This window comes from Caretta caretta, chromosome 12, assembly GCF_965140235.1.
Source record: "Caretta caretta isolate rCarCar2 chromosome 12, rCarCar1.hap1, whole genome shotgun sequence".
NCBI lineage: Eukaryota > Metazoa > Chordata > Testudines > Cheloniidae > Caretta > Caretta caretta.
Window position 1 is genome coordinate 41181166 of NC_134217.1, and position 16486 is coordinate 41197651.

The following is a 16486-nucleotide window of genomic DNA, read 5'->3' on the forward strand; positions in this document are numbered from 1 at the left end:
CTGCAGCATTTGCCAGAGACTAGCCCCACTTTGCAGGGGCAGGGAGGTGTTTATGGCTGCAGGGGCCAGGGTAGCCCAACTAAACTGTCCTGCACTAGCCTCACCCATGCCCCAGTCAATGCACAGCTGGGCTGCCAGGTGTTTGGAGCAGACAGTGCCTTGCAGCTGGTGGGAGCCCCCTGCTGATCCCTTATCTCGTCCCAGCCCTCTGCAAACCTGAGCCATAAACAAGAGCTCAGAATGGGCCAAGGCCACTGATCTCCAAACAATGCTGCAGCGTGTAGCTCTCCCACAGCTAGGCAGAAGCTGAGATTGGAAGCTGGCTAGCGAGGAGCATCCTGTGCAGAGGAGAGGTTTGCAAGAGTGAATGCTGTTGCTTCTTATCTTTCTAATTTACAGCTGCTTGCTTCTGCCACAGTGGGCCAGAGCCAGCCCAGGACCTCACAACAATGAATGACATCTAAAGTGGTCCGGCTCCTGGGACCGCTCTGGCCTTGGCTTCACTACACCTCCTGCGAGCTGTGGCAAAATAGTCATCTGCAGAAAGGCTTTGGGGAGCGAGTGGCACCGCTGCCCATGGGAGCTTCCTTTGTGTCTGCAGGGAGGTGGGAGGCCTCTGCAGAGGGTGTGATGGAGGCTGGTGAGAGCCGGGCCGGGGCCACAGCCGTGCGGGCAGGAAGGAGCCAGCAAGGCTTCCTCCCCACTGCCCTAAGCTAACCTGACCACCTGCGCTCCAGGGGCTGGAGTTCAGGGGGTGAACTGGGCTTGCCAGGTGCATGTGCCCATTGAGACGCTGCATTGCCAGCGAGTGCCTGAGCTCTGGAGTGAGCACGACCCTCCCCAGCAGTTGCTGCTGAGCTGGGAGCTGCTTAGAGACTTTTTCCCTTCCAGGTGACGTGATTTAGCCTGTAGCCAGCCAGTGGTAGAACTGGGAAGAGAACCCAGGAGTCCTGCCCTACAGAAGCATGCTAGGCTCTTGCTTCACTGATGGCAACTGTTGCTGTGGGCTGTGAAAAAGCTGCCCGGTTCCAACCGAGAGGAGGCAGCTGCTCTGGGGTGAGTCCAGTGCCTGTTCTTACGGTGGTGGTGGTGGGGGGGGGGGTGAGGTGCCCGGCAGTTTTGAGGGGATTAAACTTGCATGCTCTATGCTCGTGAGCAGGGGTAGGTCCAGGCCCTGCTTGGTACCAGGCCCCAGGACCTTAATGCTGCAGAAATGAATGCCAGGAGGTCATTTAAGCAGCTGTTTCAAACCCTGCTACCCAACCAGTCGGAGGGCAGCGAGGTATCTGGGCCCTGAGCCCCTCCCGCAGCACATGCCCTCGCTTTCACCCTCCACCGGGCTGAACAGGTCTGGGCCTGCCGCTCACAGGAGCCTCCACGGGCACCTTTTACTTTAACAGGTCCCTGCCGGGGAGCAGAAACCTCCTGCTCTGGCCTGGCCCCTTCCTTCTGCCCAGAGATAATCCAGCTGCTCCAGATAAATCCCAGGCTGGGGAAGGGGGCCACTTCTAAACCCAGAGAGCTGCCTGTAACCTGAGGCCAGGCCCTGGCTCCTTGCTTTGCTTGGTGGTGGGGGGCCACAGCCTGCCTTCTCCCCACAGTGCCCTTCCGTGGGGGGAGGCTGGATGCAGACTGTGCCTGGACCTAGCACTGTGGGAGCTTTTCCAGCTGCCGCTGGCCTGATGCTCACCGGGGGGTGTCTACGCTACTCAAACACCATTTGGGCTCGGCATGTGCCCTGGGAAGGGGGAGGATCCCAGAGCCTGAGCTCCAGCCCAAAGCTCACACCAGTTAATAGCCCCTGAGCCCAAGCCCATGAGTCTAACTCAGCTGGCAGGGGCCTGCTCTGGGATTTTAATTGCAGTGTTGACAAACAACCCTGAGCGGCTCCTCCTGCTGGGCCATATGAGGGTTGCCAATTATCTGATTGCAGAAAACTGAGCACCCCGTCCCACCCCCTCTCCAAGGCCCTGCCCCGCTCGCTCCCTCTTCTCTCACCCCCTTACTTGCTCATTTTCACCAGGCTGGGGTTTGGGGTGGGGGTGCAGGCTCTGGGGTGGGGTCAAAGATTATGGGTTTGGGGTGCAGGAGGGGGCTCCAGGCTGGGGGGGGTGGGGCTAAGGGGTTCAGAAGGGTGCTCAGGACTGGGGCAGGGGTTTGGGGTGAGGGCTCCAGTTGGGGGTGGGGGTTCTGGGGTGCAGACAGGGATTTGGAGGGGGTGCAGGCTCAGGTGGCTCCCGTAAGCAGCTGTCATGTTCCGCCAGTTTCTAGGCGCAGGGGCAGCCAGGGGTCTCTGCATGCCACCCCTACCTGCTGGTACCGCCCCCGCAGCTCTCATTGGCCATGCTTCCCGGCCAATGGGAGCTGCAGAGCTGGCCCTCAGGGCGGGGGCACTGTGCAGAGCCCCCCCAGTCCCTCTTGCACCTAGGAGCCAGAGGGAGATGCCAGCCACTGTGGCCAACAGGACTTCTAGGGGCAGTACTGACTGGAGCTGCCAGGATCCCTTTCCAGCCACATGTTCCAGCTGAAACCCGGATACCTGACAACTGTCAGTTACACACAGGCAGATCTCCGCCTGCCCCCCATGTGGCTAATGTGGGGGGCTGCAGCAAGACCCGGACCACTCCACTTAACCCCACCTGCTCGCTCCAGCCCCCGTTTGCTTGGCTGGGGCCATCTAGCCCTGCCCGCAGCCGCTGACGGTGCGAGAAGTTCCCAGCAGTGGCTGAGCATGTGACCCTACCGATGTGGGTGCAGCCTCCCCCTGCACCAAAGCGCAAGCCTGGGCCTGGTTCCAGGGGCAGCCTTTGCTGTCCATCTCTGAGAACAGCTGCTGGCCTGCAGTGGAAAACAACACTCCCTGCCTCTCTCTACCAGAGCCTGACCCCCGCTCCTCTCAGGGTCCCCCCTGCAGCTGCCCTGGATCTGTGCTGAACTCTCCCAGGACAACAAGACAAACATCCCATTGCTTGTGGGAGCCCTGGGCACCCCTAGCATGCTCAGTGCCAATCAGCCCCCCAGGCAGCATATCCCAGCACCATCAGATGTTCCCTTTCCCTGCGTTTTGCAGAGGGATGTCTCCCCACCGCAGGGCTCTGCTCTGTGCCCACCAACCAGCCCAAGGCACAGGATGGGGCCCTCGCTTCCTCTTCCCCCCTCCCCAGCAGAAGGCATTGGCTTCTCACCCAGCTTGCCAACCCACCCCATACTGGCCAGGAGGCACCTTGGATGCTCTCATGGGCAGGAACCCACTGGTGGAGGTGGCCCTAGGAAGAAGGGCCTCAGTGATGCTGAGTGCCCACCAGTGACTCTTGGCTCTTACTGAGCAGGAGCAAGCTCCCTCGGGGCTAGCCAGTGACCCTGGGCACCTCAGCCAGGCATCAGCTGGAGAGTACAGCCCTGCCCAGCTGCCAGGATGGGCAGTGGCATGAACCCACCTCCAGCACTAGCTCAGGGGTCCTGTAGCAGGACGGGGCCAGTGGCTACTGGGGCCTCGGGGCAGGGTCCCCACTCTTCCCCAGAACAAGGTGGGAACAAGCTAACTGTTTGAGACCCAAACAGGAGCTTCCCAGCCTGGCATCCCCCCGCAGGCACACGCTCAGCTCCACCGCTGCGGTCACTGGGGGCCCTAACACACAGCGGGCCCTGGGGCCCCGCAGTGAGGCAGCTTGCCCTGCTCCAAGCAGGCCTGGAGGGTACTGTGGGCATGGCACCCGCTGGTGTCTCCTCCCTTCGTGGGCTGTCACTGGGAGCAGCTGAAAGGGGGGATGGTGATGGACAAGGCGGGTGAGGGACCAGTGTATGGGCTTCACCCAGCTTGTGTCTCTGTCCTGACCAAGCACGGCTACACCAAGGCTGCAACCACTGGGCTGGCATAGACACAGCTCGAGGCTGAGATTCGGCTCCGTGCCCCTGTCGTTCTGCCCCACAGCACCAGCGCCGGGCGGCTGATGGGCCGTGACTGCTGCTTGTTCGGCTACGCGGAGCCGGCTGGTGGCACTCTGTGTGCCTGGACCCAGACTGGGGGCTTGGGGCAGGGATCATCTCACATAGTGCAATGAGGCCCTGGTGTGTGGGGGGCCACTGGGCACTTTGCACTACAAACATTGTAACCTCCCAGAGGTCCTGGACAGCACCAGGGAGCAGTGCGCTGGGCCAGCTCTAGCTGTGGCGGGCAGGGGCCCCTGAGTTGTTAACAGGCAGGGAGAGTCCATTCCAAACTCTTCCTTGGGTTTGCATTTCCCTCAAGCAGCCGCGCTCTGTGGGTTTGCAAAGCCTCTTAGTAACGAGACCTCCACCGCAGCAGCCCCTTCAGCATCCCACCGGGGGCTGGGATGGAAACCTCCCTGGAGCACGTCAGCTCCAGCCCGCTCACCTGCAGCCGGCCCCCAGCGTGCTCAGCTCCTGCCCCAACAGCAGAGAGTTCAGAAAGCTGGGGCCTGCAGACTAGGCCCCGTTGACGGCTGTTGTTTCTTCAGGGCTCTGGCTCCCGCCACCGGCGCGAAGGATGGGCGACGGCCTGGCTGGCGCAGCCGGGCACCCGTGCAGGAGCAGCTGGAGCCAGGGTGGCGGGCTCCTGCCCGGGACTGCGGGAGGGCCTACTGGGCCGGCGCTGAGGAAGGGACAGCACCCCGTGCAGCTGTAGCTGAGGCCTCAGGCCCCACAGGAGGGTCGTACAGGCAGCTGAGGAGCAAAGCTGGATGGGAGGGCGGGGCTGGGCGCTGTCTGACCGGGGAGCCCCTGACGGCTGGTTTCTCGCTCAGCAGCTTTCCCCGAGCTGCACCATCTCCCTGCAGCTAGCCGTGCGCTCCCTGGAGTTGCTGGCCAGCCCGCTGTTCTGCTCTGCCTCTGCCCCTGCCCTGGCCCTGCTGCCCCTCAGCCACCACCTTGCACTGTAGCCCACCCGCCCCAGCCAGACCCCTGGATGATCGCCACTCTTCCTTCCTGCGCCCGCTCTATGGCCTGGCTTCACCCGGCTCCCAGCTTGGCATCCTGCCCATCTCTGCTCAGCGCTGCCTCTGGCATCTCGCCCCTCCACGCCTGCCAGCAGCTGCAGCCCCCTGGGCCGTGAGCACCATCACGTCCCTTATGGCAGGGAGGCAGCACGGGTGGGGAATGGCGGCTCAGGCCTCAGCCTTTGGGCAGTGCCACGGCTACCCCGGGGAAGGGGGCAGTGCTCAGAGGAGAGCGTCCGCATGACCCAGCAGTGCCAGGGCCACGACCTGCTATCCACAGTGACCAGAAAGGCCTTGCGGTCACCCAGGCCTGAGCTCCAGTGTTCATTAGTATTCGCTAGGAGGGGAGCACCTAGAGGTCCTACCGGAGACCAGTGCTCCACTGTGCCGAGAGCTGCACAGGTGAGAGGCAGTCCCCGGTGGGCCAAAGGAAGGATTATCACCCACGGGGTCTTCTGTAACTGTTACAAATCCCCAAGTCAGCTTGGGGGGCAGGGAGGGGATGCCCCAAGCTGAAGCTTGTGGGACTTGCTGTGGCTGCGTGTGTGGGCTGAGCAGAACCCCAGGGAGGGGGGCGGGCCAGCCTGCAAGTGACGAGGGACTCGGTGCTTCTCAGAAGCCTGTGTGGGCTTCTCTGGGGAATGCAGATCAGCTGGCAGGAGCCACGTGACCTGCCTACTGGGCACTTGGCACATGTTCCCCTTGGAGCACGTTCCTGCAGGGTGTGAACACCCACACTTGCTGACAGGGGCCACCACTCAGCGCGCCGACTGCCCAGCGCACATGCAGCAAGCAGCTGCTTAGGGAGAGTGACTCGGAGACCCAGCTCCAGCCCGGCTGCTCTGGTCTGTAGGCGAGAAGCAGAGGTCTGGTCCCTGACAGGTGCCTTCACGCAGCACCTAGGGCCTGTGGAGATGAGCGCTCTGGGACTGCTGTGAGTCAGTGGGGGGGACTGGCTGATGTGCTGGGCACCCTTTGAGCCATGAGCTTAGCCCCGCAGCGAATGTCCCTGGGTCAATGAACCAGGGCCAGAGGTTCTGCGGTTCCTCCCTTGTGGAGTCAGTAGCAGGGATTTAAATGCAGCTGACCAGTGAAATGCACCGGCCCCGCTCATGCCCAGCGCGGCCAGGCTGCAGGTCTGGCTCGGGGCTCGTGTCTGCCACACAGGGCTCATCCTGCCAGTCAGGGTTCAGGGCCAGAGTTCTCAAACACGGTGGCCGCACTCGTGCAATGAGAGCTAGGCAGTGAGTGGGCTCAGCAGTGCGGCTCCCAGGCTCATTCAGTGTCTCTGACACTGAAGCCGGGAGGAAAATGTGGGAAATAGGAGTGTGAAGAGCATGAGTCAGGTTCAGCAATGGTCCATCATCAGCCTTCCTGCATCCCCCGCCCTCCCTCCCGAGCAGCTGGCACTGGCTATTGGCAGGGGGAGGGGAGGGGATGGACCCCGGCTCTGACCCACGGTGGCGATTCCTAGGTTCTCAGCTGTGCCCGCCTTTCCATGGGTGCTTGCACCTTTTGGCACCACAACCATTCCATTGTCTGAGCAAGTGTGTTACCTGCAAACCCAGCGCATGGGAGGCTTGGCTCGGGTTGGGTGTTTTTTAATGAATCCTGGTTCTCACAGCAGGTTGCACTGTGCTCAGCGCTACACAAATACAGAGTAGCTGCTCCCTACCCCAAGGGCTAAAGAGACAAGGTAGCCCCGGGGTGGGGCACAAAAGCCAAGTGACCGATGTGATGCCAGCAAACAGCGTGTGCGTGCGAGAGTGCGAGTACATGTGGATTCACACTGGAGCGGATTCACAAGCTGGGAGGCAAGGGGGGTGATGGAGACAAGGCTAGGAGAATGCCCTGGTGGCGGGGAGCACCTTGGACCCTGGACTCTCGGGGCAGCCCCCAGCATGCTGCCTCATTGCACTGCGCAAATATTTGCCTTCCCCAGCTGCTCAGAGGGCAAGGCAGGCTCCCCGGTGTTTTCTGAGGCTTCCCTTTCACAGGCAGTTGGCAGGGCTCTTCCCTGCTCCTTTCCTGGGGTGGTTTGTGTCCCTGGGGCGTACATCCAGCTGAGGGGTTAGCGTGAGGCTACAGAGCGAGGCTGACAAAAGCCGCCTTGCCCTGGCGTAGCTGTGCCCGTCTCCCACCGCAGTAACATCACCGCCCCGCACGGCACTGAGCCCTGGTCGGCACAAGGCCAGTGCAGATCCTGGGTTACCTCTGTCGACCCGAACAGCCCTCCAGCAGCGGTCCCCCAACGTCCGAGCCTGACCATTGTGAACTCCACTGCCCAGAGGTCACGGAGAACGGATGGGAACCCCACGTATTTCTGAACTGCCTTTGCACGACTCCCCACCTAGCAGCTCTCCCTCGTGTGCCACTGGCCAAGGCCACGCTCCTGCCTGGAGCACACAAGAGGATTGGGTCTCCTGGGCCTGTGGGTGGAAGCAGCCGTGCTGTCACAGCTGTGGAGCAGGCATCAAGCCGTGGCCAGCTGCGAAAGGATCGCACGGGGGACAGCAGCAGCGTAGTGTGAAAGTGATGGAACTGCAGCAGGCATGCCAGGCCGGGGGCCCACCTGCTGGGGCCCACCTGCAGACCTTCTATAACGAGCTGCATGCAGAGACCCCCAGAACACTGGGCTACCTCTGAAGTGCCTGAGACAGACCACTGCCAGGAACCAGACGGAGGACATGCAACGGGGGGTCCAGCTATGCCACGAGCCAGGACCTGTTTGAGACTCCACCGCAGCCGAGGCTGAGCAAGCCCGCTGCAGGGAAAGGAGCCTCGGCTAAGCATGTGAATGCATTTTCCAGGACCATGTTTAAACATGCAGATGGTGCCTGACCCCAGTGTCGCAGGCCACAGGTATTGACAAACAGAGGGAGCATTGTGAGCTGCTTTTCATTCCCCTGTAATGCTGGGGGCAGGGCACGCGGAGCAGTTAGTTTATGCACCCGGGGATGGCCCCTGCGTCCTCCTGAGAGATCATGAAACTTCTGTGGCAGTAATCGGTAACCTTCCGCCACAGGGATCTAGGGCTGGCAGCCTTATTTCCTCCTCCATGGCAGGACACTTCCCCACGCCACTCCGCGCTGTTTGGCACGCACCATTGCGGTATGCGGGCTGTGGGCGTACGGGCCAGGCAGCTACAGGACAGGAGCAGCAGCTGTGCTCTCTGTGCGTGGTACCCGTACGCAAGAGAGATCAGTTGCCGTCCCCCCGCCTGGGGCAATAGTGCCAGCATCCTGCACTCGTACCCATGTCAACAGGGGCCAAAACATTACTGCTCGATGCAGCCAAACAATTCCCTCCCGATGTCCCCTCTTCCCCTGCCCCCCTGACAGGCTGGGCCACGCTCACCAGGCCTTGGACTGCAGAGCAGTGCTAGGCAGAGGGTGTTAATAAGCATGGCTTGTTTAAAACTTTGGGGGAGTGAGGGCAGGGAGTTCTGAACCTTCCCTTTCTGCTGTTACTCTAAATACAATTGATACCTGCCACGGCCGCCTGAGGGTCCCCTCCACACCTGCGGACGCCTGTCCCTGATAAAGGGGAGGCAGAAGAGCACTTGAGAGGACATGTTCTCGGAGATAATGCAGGCCAGTGCGGCATCAGCCGGTGAGCACAGGGCCAGGAGGGTGAACACTGCAGGCAGCCTGGAGAAGGAAAGAGCAGAGAGGAGAAGGGCCCAGGAATCCCAGCAGGAAAAGGAGAGGGAGATGCACCAGGATGTAATGGGGCTTCTCCAACAGCAAACACAGCTGCTGCAGACTCTGGTGGACCTGGGCTCACCTCCCTTTGCAGTACATGGAGAACTCCCTACACCCACCACCGTTCCACATGGCATCAGGGGCTACACCCCTTTCCTGACCACACCACATTTGCGGACCTTAAGGACAACCACAGCTCCACCTGCACTGACCTGCTGTATGCTGCTGTCTGTGTAGCCAAAATGGGCTGAGACGGCCTGGAATGTTCTTTTCCTTGTTAAGTTCTATCTGTTAATTGCTTTCTGAAGTTTTTCTTGTATTTATTTTTCTGTTGCACGTGGGGTTTTTGCACTGGTTTTGGTTCGCAATAAAAGCCTGGTTTTGGAAATGAATTCATCTTTATTACTTGACAACACGTGCTGCTGAATGCGGCACGCTAGTGAAAGACCCCACTGCTGGGCTGTCAAGGTTCCTTCCCCACTCTGAACTCTAGGGTACAGATGTGGGGACCTGCCTGAAAACCCCCTAATCTTATTTTTACCAGCTTAGGTTAAAACTTCCCCAAGGTACAAACTATTTTACCTTTTGCCCTTGGACTTTATTGCTGCCACCACCAAGCGTCTAACAAATATATAACAGGGAAAGAGCCCGCTTGGAAACGTCTTTCCCCACAAAATCCTCCCCAAACCCTACACCCCCTTTCCTGGTGAAGGCTTGATAAAAATCCTCACCAATTTGCATAGGTGAACACAGACCCAAACCCTTGGATCTTAAGAACAATGAAAAAGCAATCAGGTTCTTAAAAGAAGAATTTTAATTGAAGAAAAAGTAAAAGAATCACCTCTGTAAAATCAGGATGGTAAATACCTTACAGGGTAATCAGATTCAAAACATAGAGAATCCCTCTTGGCAAAACCTTAAGTTACAAAAAGACACAAAAAACAGGAATACACATTTCATTCAGCACAACTTATTTTATCAGCCATTTAAACAAAACAGAATCTAACGCATATCTAGCTAGATTACTTACTAAGTTCTAAGACTCCATTCCTTTTCTGTTCCTGGCAAAAACAACACACAGACAGAGAGAACCTTTGTTTCTCCCCTGCTCCAGCTTTGAAAGTATCTTGTCTCCTCATTGGTCATTTTGGTTAGGTGCCAGCGAGGTTATCCTAGCTTCTTAACCCTTTACAGGTGAAAGGGTTTTGCCTCTGGCCAGGAGGGATTTTAAAGGTGTTTACCCTTCCCTGTATATTTTTGACATGGGCATTGTCCTGGGCAGCAGAACTTATGGGGTCAGTGACACACAGAGTAATTAGAAATGTCCAGCAAGCACTGAAAAGTGAATGGGTGCATTAGCAGATAGGGTTACAGTCATAGATGTACACGATTCCTAACAGGCCCCCAAACTGCAGGGCCAAGGAGCATCCAGCCCACCCCGCACATCACTGGGGCGGACTGTCAAAGGGCTCTTTCAAGGCCTCCCAGAGCCATAGAGCTCTGTACTGAGCTCTTCTAACAGCTCTTGTGTCGGGCTGATCAAATTCAGCAGAGAGCCGCTCCACCCCCACCCCAGCAGCAACTTCCCCCATTTGCTTCACAGACATCATGCAGGATGCAGCAGGCAACTAGAACCATTGGGATATTTTTTTTCATTTAGATCCAATCATGTGAGTGAACAAAGCCAGCGTCCCTCCCTTCAACCTACCAAACGCACATTCAACTCTCATTCTGCACCTGCTGAGCCAGAGGCTGATGCTTCCCTTGGTGTTGTCGAGGGGGCTGGTGTACAGCTTCATGAGCCAGGGGTAGGCCGGGTCCCCCAGGATCACAACTGGCATTTCAACATCACCAGAGTTAACTCTCTGGTTGTCAAAGACTGCCCCTGCTTGTAGCTTTCTGAACAGTCCTGTGTGCGTAAAGATGCGTGTGTCATGCACCTTCCCTGACCAGCCCACACTGATGTCAGTGATGCATCCCTGGTGAGCCACCAATGTGTGCGTAACCGCAGAAACATAGCCCTTGCTGTTGGCGTACGGTGTTGCAAGGTGAGCTGGTGCCAAAACAGGAATACACGTGCCATCTATCACCCCACGGCAGTTTGGGAGCACCATTGCAGCAGATTCATCCACTATGTCCTGCACGTTACAGAGAATCACAGACCTGCCCAGCAGGAGACGAGGAGCGGCCTTCACACTTGCCTGCCAACGGCCCCCACTGTGGATCTTCCAGGTCCCAAGTGATTGCCCACTGACTGGCAGCAAGCTGGCGTTGCAAGCTTTCACAGTTCAATCACCGTTCTCTTCTCAGCTGGGAATACATTTCTCCTTCTGGTGTCCCTGCACTGGAGGGCTGGACCGAGCTGAGCACAGAGCTAGGAATGGGGCCTGTACTACGACACCATCCATCAGTCAGTGCTCGTCTCTAGGGGCGAGAAGCGCGCTCCACCCTCAGCAGCTACTCCTCGAAAGCCGCCAACATCTTGAACTGGTTTCCGTTGTGTCCCACGCAATCTGTCCTCCACGAAATCATCCCGTTCCCTGGTGCTGTGGTTCTTCGTGCAGCTCTGCAAATACTGGACTGTCGTTCAGCCTGGGCTTGTAACGCTCATGCCAACGGTGCACAGCTGTGCAGGGCCGCAGGCTCCATGTTTCTGTCAGAGACGATGAACCGCAAAAAGGGCCAGGCCGGTGTGTGAGATGTTTTTAAAAGGCGTGCATATCATGGGATACGGATGGCACCACTGCGGGATGAAGTTGCATGCTGGGAACTTGACCCCCTTGCTCCCAGGCACCCCTGCGTGACTCAGTGCTGCCCTGCCATGTATTGCCAAGATTTCCCAGAAGACAGTGTGCTGGACCGTGGTGAGCGGCACACTGGGAAACCTCCCTTGGGGCGCTGTGCTGTGCATCCACACACGCACGCCTGACGAATACGTGCAGCACCGACGCCCAGACCCAACGTGATCTACCAGCGTGCAACATACTAACCGCTGCAGCTCTATGCCACATCGCTCGTGTCAGCCCAGATCTGTAGTGTAGACATGGCCTGAGAGACCTCTCCGAGAATGCTGCTGTGCTGTGCTGTGCTCTGCCTTCCACGGTGCTGAGGTTGCTCTCAAGCCATCCTAACGCAGTCCCAGCGGGTTCACTACAAGCATAGAGGGATCCCTGGGTGGTACAGAGCCAGGACAATGGCTCCTGAGCCACACCCAACTCTTCCCTGCTGCTAACCAACCCCTCATCTTAAGAGGTGCAATTCAGTCCACCTCTCCTGGGTCCCTGCACCACCACAGGGATGAATTCCAGCCAGCCAGGAGATGAGAGTTACCCAGGCCCTTGGGGCCAGGATCCCAGCTGCTCCCTCCCTCCCTCTCGGAAAGAGATGGATGCTAATGTGTCCTTCTGAACAAGCTAGAGTGACAGGGAGAGAAGGCTCCCCTAGCCCAGGCTGCCCTACAGTCTGGCCCTGCCTTCCAGGCTGGGGATGTGTTCCCAGATCCAGGAAAGGTTTGATGCTACCTTTGACAGGCAGATTTACAGATATTTGTGACAAGCCATGTGGCTGTACCCTGCCCTTCCCACTTACTAACCCACCATTTGCACAAGGCTGAGGGCTGGCCCTCACCCTCTCTCGGCTGGGCTGCGGCACATAGGTACCAGAGAAGCTGAGGGAGGCGCTATGGCCAGATCCTCAAAGGTAGTTCAGCTCCTAACTTCCACTGATTTGAAGGGAATGTGGGAGCCTAAATACCTCTGAGGACCTGGGCCTAAATTCACACCAAGCAGCTGGTTCTGTCTTACTTGGTCCGTTCAATTCCCAGGTCCAGGCTGGGGTCGGGCTGAAGAACCTTGCTGTGCTTTTCTTCTGTTTGCTGACGGCCAGACAGGATCGGGCAAATTCACAAACAACAGCTGTTTCCGGGAAAGCATTTGCTCTGTGTTTGTGCAGAAAGGGCACTTCAGCCACCTGTTTCTGCCATCAGGTGGCCATTGAGCCTGCAATAAAGACTGAAAGTTCACAGACCAGCTCCTCATCTGGTGGAACCTGGAAGTGACATCAGCGGAGTGTTGCCAGTTTACACCAGGTGAAGATATTTAACCCTAGATCCCAACCATCATGCACCCTAAGAGCCAGGATCAAGCTTTCCAATGTCAACGGAACCCAGAGAGGTCAGGACACTCTTATTGCAGGACAGAAGTTTCCTCTCCTGAAAACTTTACAGTCTGAGAACCTAAATCTGCAAACGTGTACTTAAACAGCCTGATTGGTTTGGTTCTAGATTCCCCACTGGAATTCCAACAGACAAAGGATGAGGGGCAGGTTGTGAAGTGATTGAGGGGTGACAGCAGGCATCTCACTGGTAATGATAGTTTGTATTTTTGGGTAGCACCCAGAAGCATCAGCTGAGCTGGGCCCCCCATTGTGCCGGGTGCTGCACAGACAAGTAGCAGGAGCCAGCCCTCGCCCCAGAGGCCTTGCAGTTCAAGGGCCAGTGAGTTGTTTCTGAGCAGCACACAGTGGCTTGGTTTGGGAAATCTGCCTCTCCCGAAAATCCCAAATGGAAATGCACTTCCTGCAGGGCTGCCTTTACATTCGCTCCTCTGACCTGTGCCACAGTTAGGGAGGCTAGAAGGGCGAGGACAAAACGCAGTGGCAGCTTTCAGGGGCTGGGCTGGGGCTGGGACAGTTCTGCCTTAGCCGGCTCCCTTGAGGCTGCAGAAGTGCATTTCTATTCTTTCCCGCGGGGGGGGAGGGATAGCTCAGTGGTTTGAGCATTGGCCTGCTAAACCCAGGGTTGTGAGTTCAATCCTTGAGGGGGCCATTTAGGGATCTGGGGCAAAAATTGGGGGTTGGTTCTGCTTTGAGCAGGGGGTTGGACTAGATGACCTCCTGAGGTCCCTTCCAACCCTGATATTCTAGGACTCTATGATCCCTCTCCCACGGGAGGAAATAATAAGGGGGCTAAGGAACACGCTGGATCTGCTTGTGTGCCTGTGACTTCAGCTGCACTGCCCTCTCCAGCCATGTCGCCATGCCCCTCCCAGCAGCATCCAGCTGTGCCCACATCCCAGGCCTTCCTCAACTGCCACACACCCTGGGGACACCGCCGAGGCCAGCTTTGAGGGGGCTTGTTCCCAGGGTGAGAGAAGTGAGGATCATTTGTTATCTCATTGGTGTACACCCCCGCTCCCTGTCAGATTTGTCTGACGTCCCCTCAGGGCTCTAGGCACCTCCTGGGGAGCCCAGGCTCCTAATGCCAGCAGGCCGGATCCGCACCGGGTGGGTCTGTCGGCCCAGCGGGGCATTGCCCCGGCAGCTCTGCTGGACGTGAGCCCAGGCTCCCCCGGAGCGTTCTCGAGCAGGGACTGGCTCTCTGGGGCACCCAGCGCGGAGGGGCCTGCTCGGGCCCTGGGTGCTGCCTCAGGGTCCCTTTCTCCGGCCAGCCCGGGCCTTGCTGCCAGCACCCAGCGGGCGAGCCCCTGTCCGGGCACCAGGCAGGGCTCGGAGCTGGATGCCCCATGCAGGGGGCGCTGGAAGACACCTCTGGGGCAGACAAAGGGCTGCCCCGGGGAGCCAGGCCCTGCGGGCGAGGCAGGTCCAGGCTGGAGACCGGACCGGACCGGGCCGAGCGGAGCCGAGCCGAGCCGCGCCAGAGCGGAGCGCACCCACCGCTGGCCCAGGGGCGGAGCCTCCTCACCTGCGGGGCGGGGCGGGGCGGGGCGCGGCGCTGGGAGCGGCCGCACCTGCCCGGCCGGCACTCGGCGCTGCAGCGCGCCCGGAGCAGAGCGAAGCCTCGATCCGCAGCGACCTGCCGCCTCCTGTCCCATGGGGCCGCCGCGGGGCCGCCTGCCCGGGCTCTGCCTGCTGCTGCTGCTGCAGGTAACGGGGCCGGTCCCCGTCCCCGCTCCCCGCTCCCTTCCTGGGGCTGGACTGCGCCCCCCAGCTCCGCTCGGCCAGGGCGAGGCCGGGGGTCTCTTCTGGGGGGTGGTGCAGAGCCGCTTCCTGGAGCACCCGGCTGCCACCCCCTCAGCCTCCCATGCGCCCCTTCGTAGGGCAGCACCCGCCCTGGCTGCCCCACTACCACCCCCTCCTGCCCCCACCCCCACTTTGTAAGGGCCGCTCCTCCCCCCAGCTGCCCTGCTGCCACCCCCCTTCTTAGGGCAGCACCCCCTGCAGTGTGCCCCCCCCCCCCGCTCTCTGAGGCACCCCTGCCTAGGCAGTGGGTTGCTGTACTTGTGGTGTGCTGGGGCAGCATTGGCCAGCATTGTGCGCAGTAGCCAGGCGCTGACTCCAGCGTTCAGGGCTCGTTGGACTCTCCAGGGTCTCGGATCCAGGGCTGGGACTCTCATGGGACAGGCTCTGCCATGAGGCTGCCGGTCTGTGACACAGACTTTCTCCCTGGAGCCTAGTGCTCCTGCCTCACCTGGATTCTGGCAGTGCAGAGGGCAGGGGAGGGCTCAACTGCACATGGAATTTCCTTCTAAACAGGGGGATTTTCTGGGAGGCTTACTGCTTGTGACCTGTCCCGGATGCCAGATACAGCTCCCTGGGGGCTAGGGGGACATGAGCTTTGGGACCCGTTCCTTCTGGCTCCTCCGAGTAGAATTCTCTAGGTAGGATTTTCAGGGGTCAGCACGATGGGGTTCAAGGGACATCACAGACAGGGCAAGGCCAGAACATGCAACTTACTAACGCTTATTTCTTGGGAATCAGGCTGGCCGGTGGTTTTGCGAGGAGGTGTCGCAGTGCCAGCCAGGTTTTGGCTCCGAGAGCTACATCTTCCCTGTCTCCCGGCGGGATCTGGAGACTGGCCGAGTGCTGGGCAAAGGTAAGGTGACATCTCAGCTCCTTGAATCTCCACGCAAGGCAGGTGTTCTCCCACTTGATCTTAGGGCAGCTCACACCTTAATGTGGAGAGCGTTTCCCTCAGCCGCTGTGTATGTCATCACGCAGACTGTTCCTGATCATAGGTTCATAGAGTTTACAGCCAGAAGGGACCACAGTGGTCATCCCGTCAGCCCACTTCAATAACTCGGGCCATGGAACTGCCTTGAATTAATCCCTGTTTGAACTAGAAAAACAGCCAATTTGGATGTAAAAATTACTGGGGCTGGAGAAACCACCAGATAACATCCTTACAGCAGGTACCGCTGATGGGGACAAGTACAGTTCGGAAAGGATTTAATGTGTTTCTAAATACTGCTGCTGGGAAAAGGGAGAGCCCATCGCCTTTGGGCTGTGGAGATATGGCTGGTCACAAGACCGCAGTTTGCTTTACGCTTTTGCGTCTCCCCGTGCTGTAACAGTGACAGAAAGTTTCACTAGATCAGTAAACATTTATCAGTGTCTCCTGCTACTGACAGTAAAGTGTTAACAAGCAGTGAGGATCACTGAAATCTGCCCTTTCCCCTCTAGCTATGGGAGGGGTAAGGCAAGCTGAGAGCAGACTTGTTCAAACTAGCAGTCTTTGGGTGTTTAGCTTGTGTTTACTCACTGACAATCTGCCTTCAAAGCTTTTCACTATCATCTGTGTGCCCGGCAGCATGAATGCCCATTTCCTGCTCTTCTTACTGAAGTTTTGGTAATATGAGTGGGTCATCTGTTTGGCCTTTGTTGTGTAAATAAGGGTATTATTACTTACTTATTAATTAATTACTTAAATGGCATCCATTGGGGGACTTAGTTCTGGTTTGGCTATAAATTGCTGGGTCTCAGGCATGACCAACAAAACCAAAGCAGACAATCTGTCTACGTTGCTGTGGGCTCTTCAACTGTATCGTTTTCAGGGGAGGGACCCTTCCACGGCTGTGTGTAAAAACACCT

General features: G+C 58.4%; 1 protein-coding gene and 1 long non-coding RNA gene across 2 annotated transcripts in view; both read left to right on the forward strand.

Annotated features, from left to right (window-relative positions):
- Positions 1 to 126: 126 nt before the first annotated feature.
- On the forward strand, positions 127 to 9335 carry LOC142068683 (uncharacterized). Its single transcript, XR_012664616.1, has 3 exons — positions 127 to 353; positions 892 to 1056; positions 7102 to 9335. It is a non-coding gene; the product is annotated as an uncharacterized LOC142068683 (long non-coding RNA).
- A 5074-nt stretch (positions 9336 to 14409) lies between these two features.
- Positions 14410 to 16486, forward strand: part of LOC125645307 (B-cadherin-like) — a 43803-nt gene continuing 41726 nt past the window's right edge. Inside the window, exons 1-2 of the mRNA XM_048870653.2 lie at positions 14410 to 14542; positions 15377 to 15491. Of these exons, the coding sequence (XP_048726610.2) occupies positions 14489 to 14542; positions 15377 to 15491 (169 nt within the window). The 5' untranslated portion in view covers positions 14410 to 14488. The remainder of the gene's footprint in view (positions 14543 to 15376; positions 15492 to 16486) is intronic.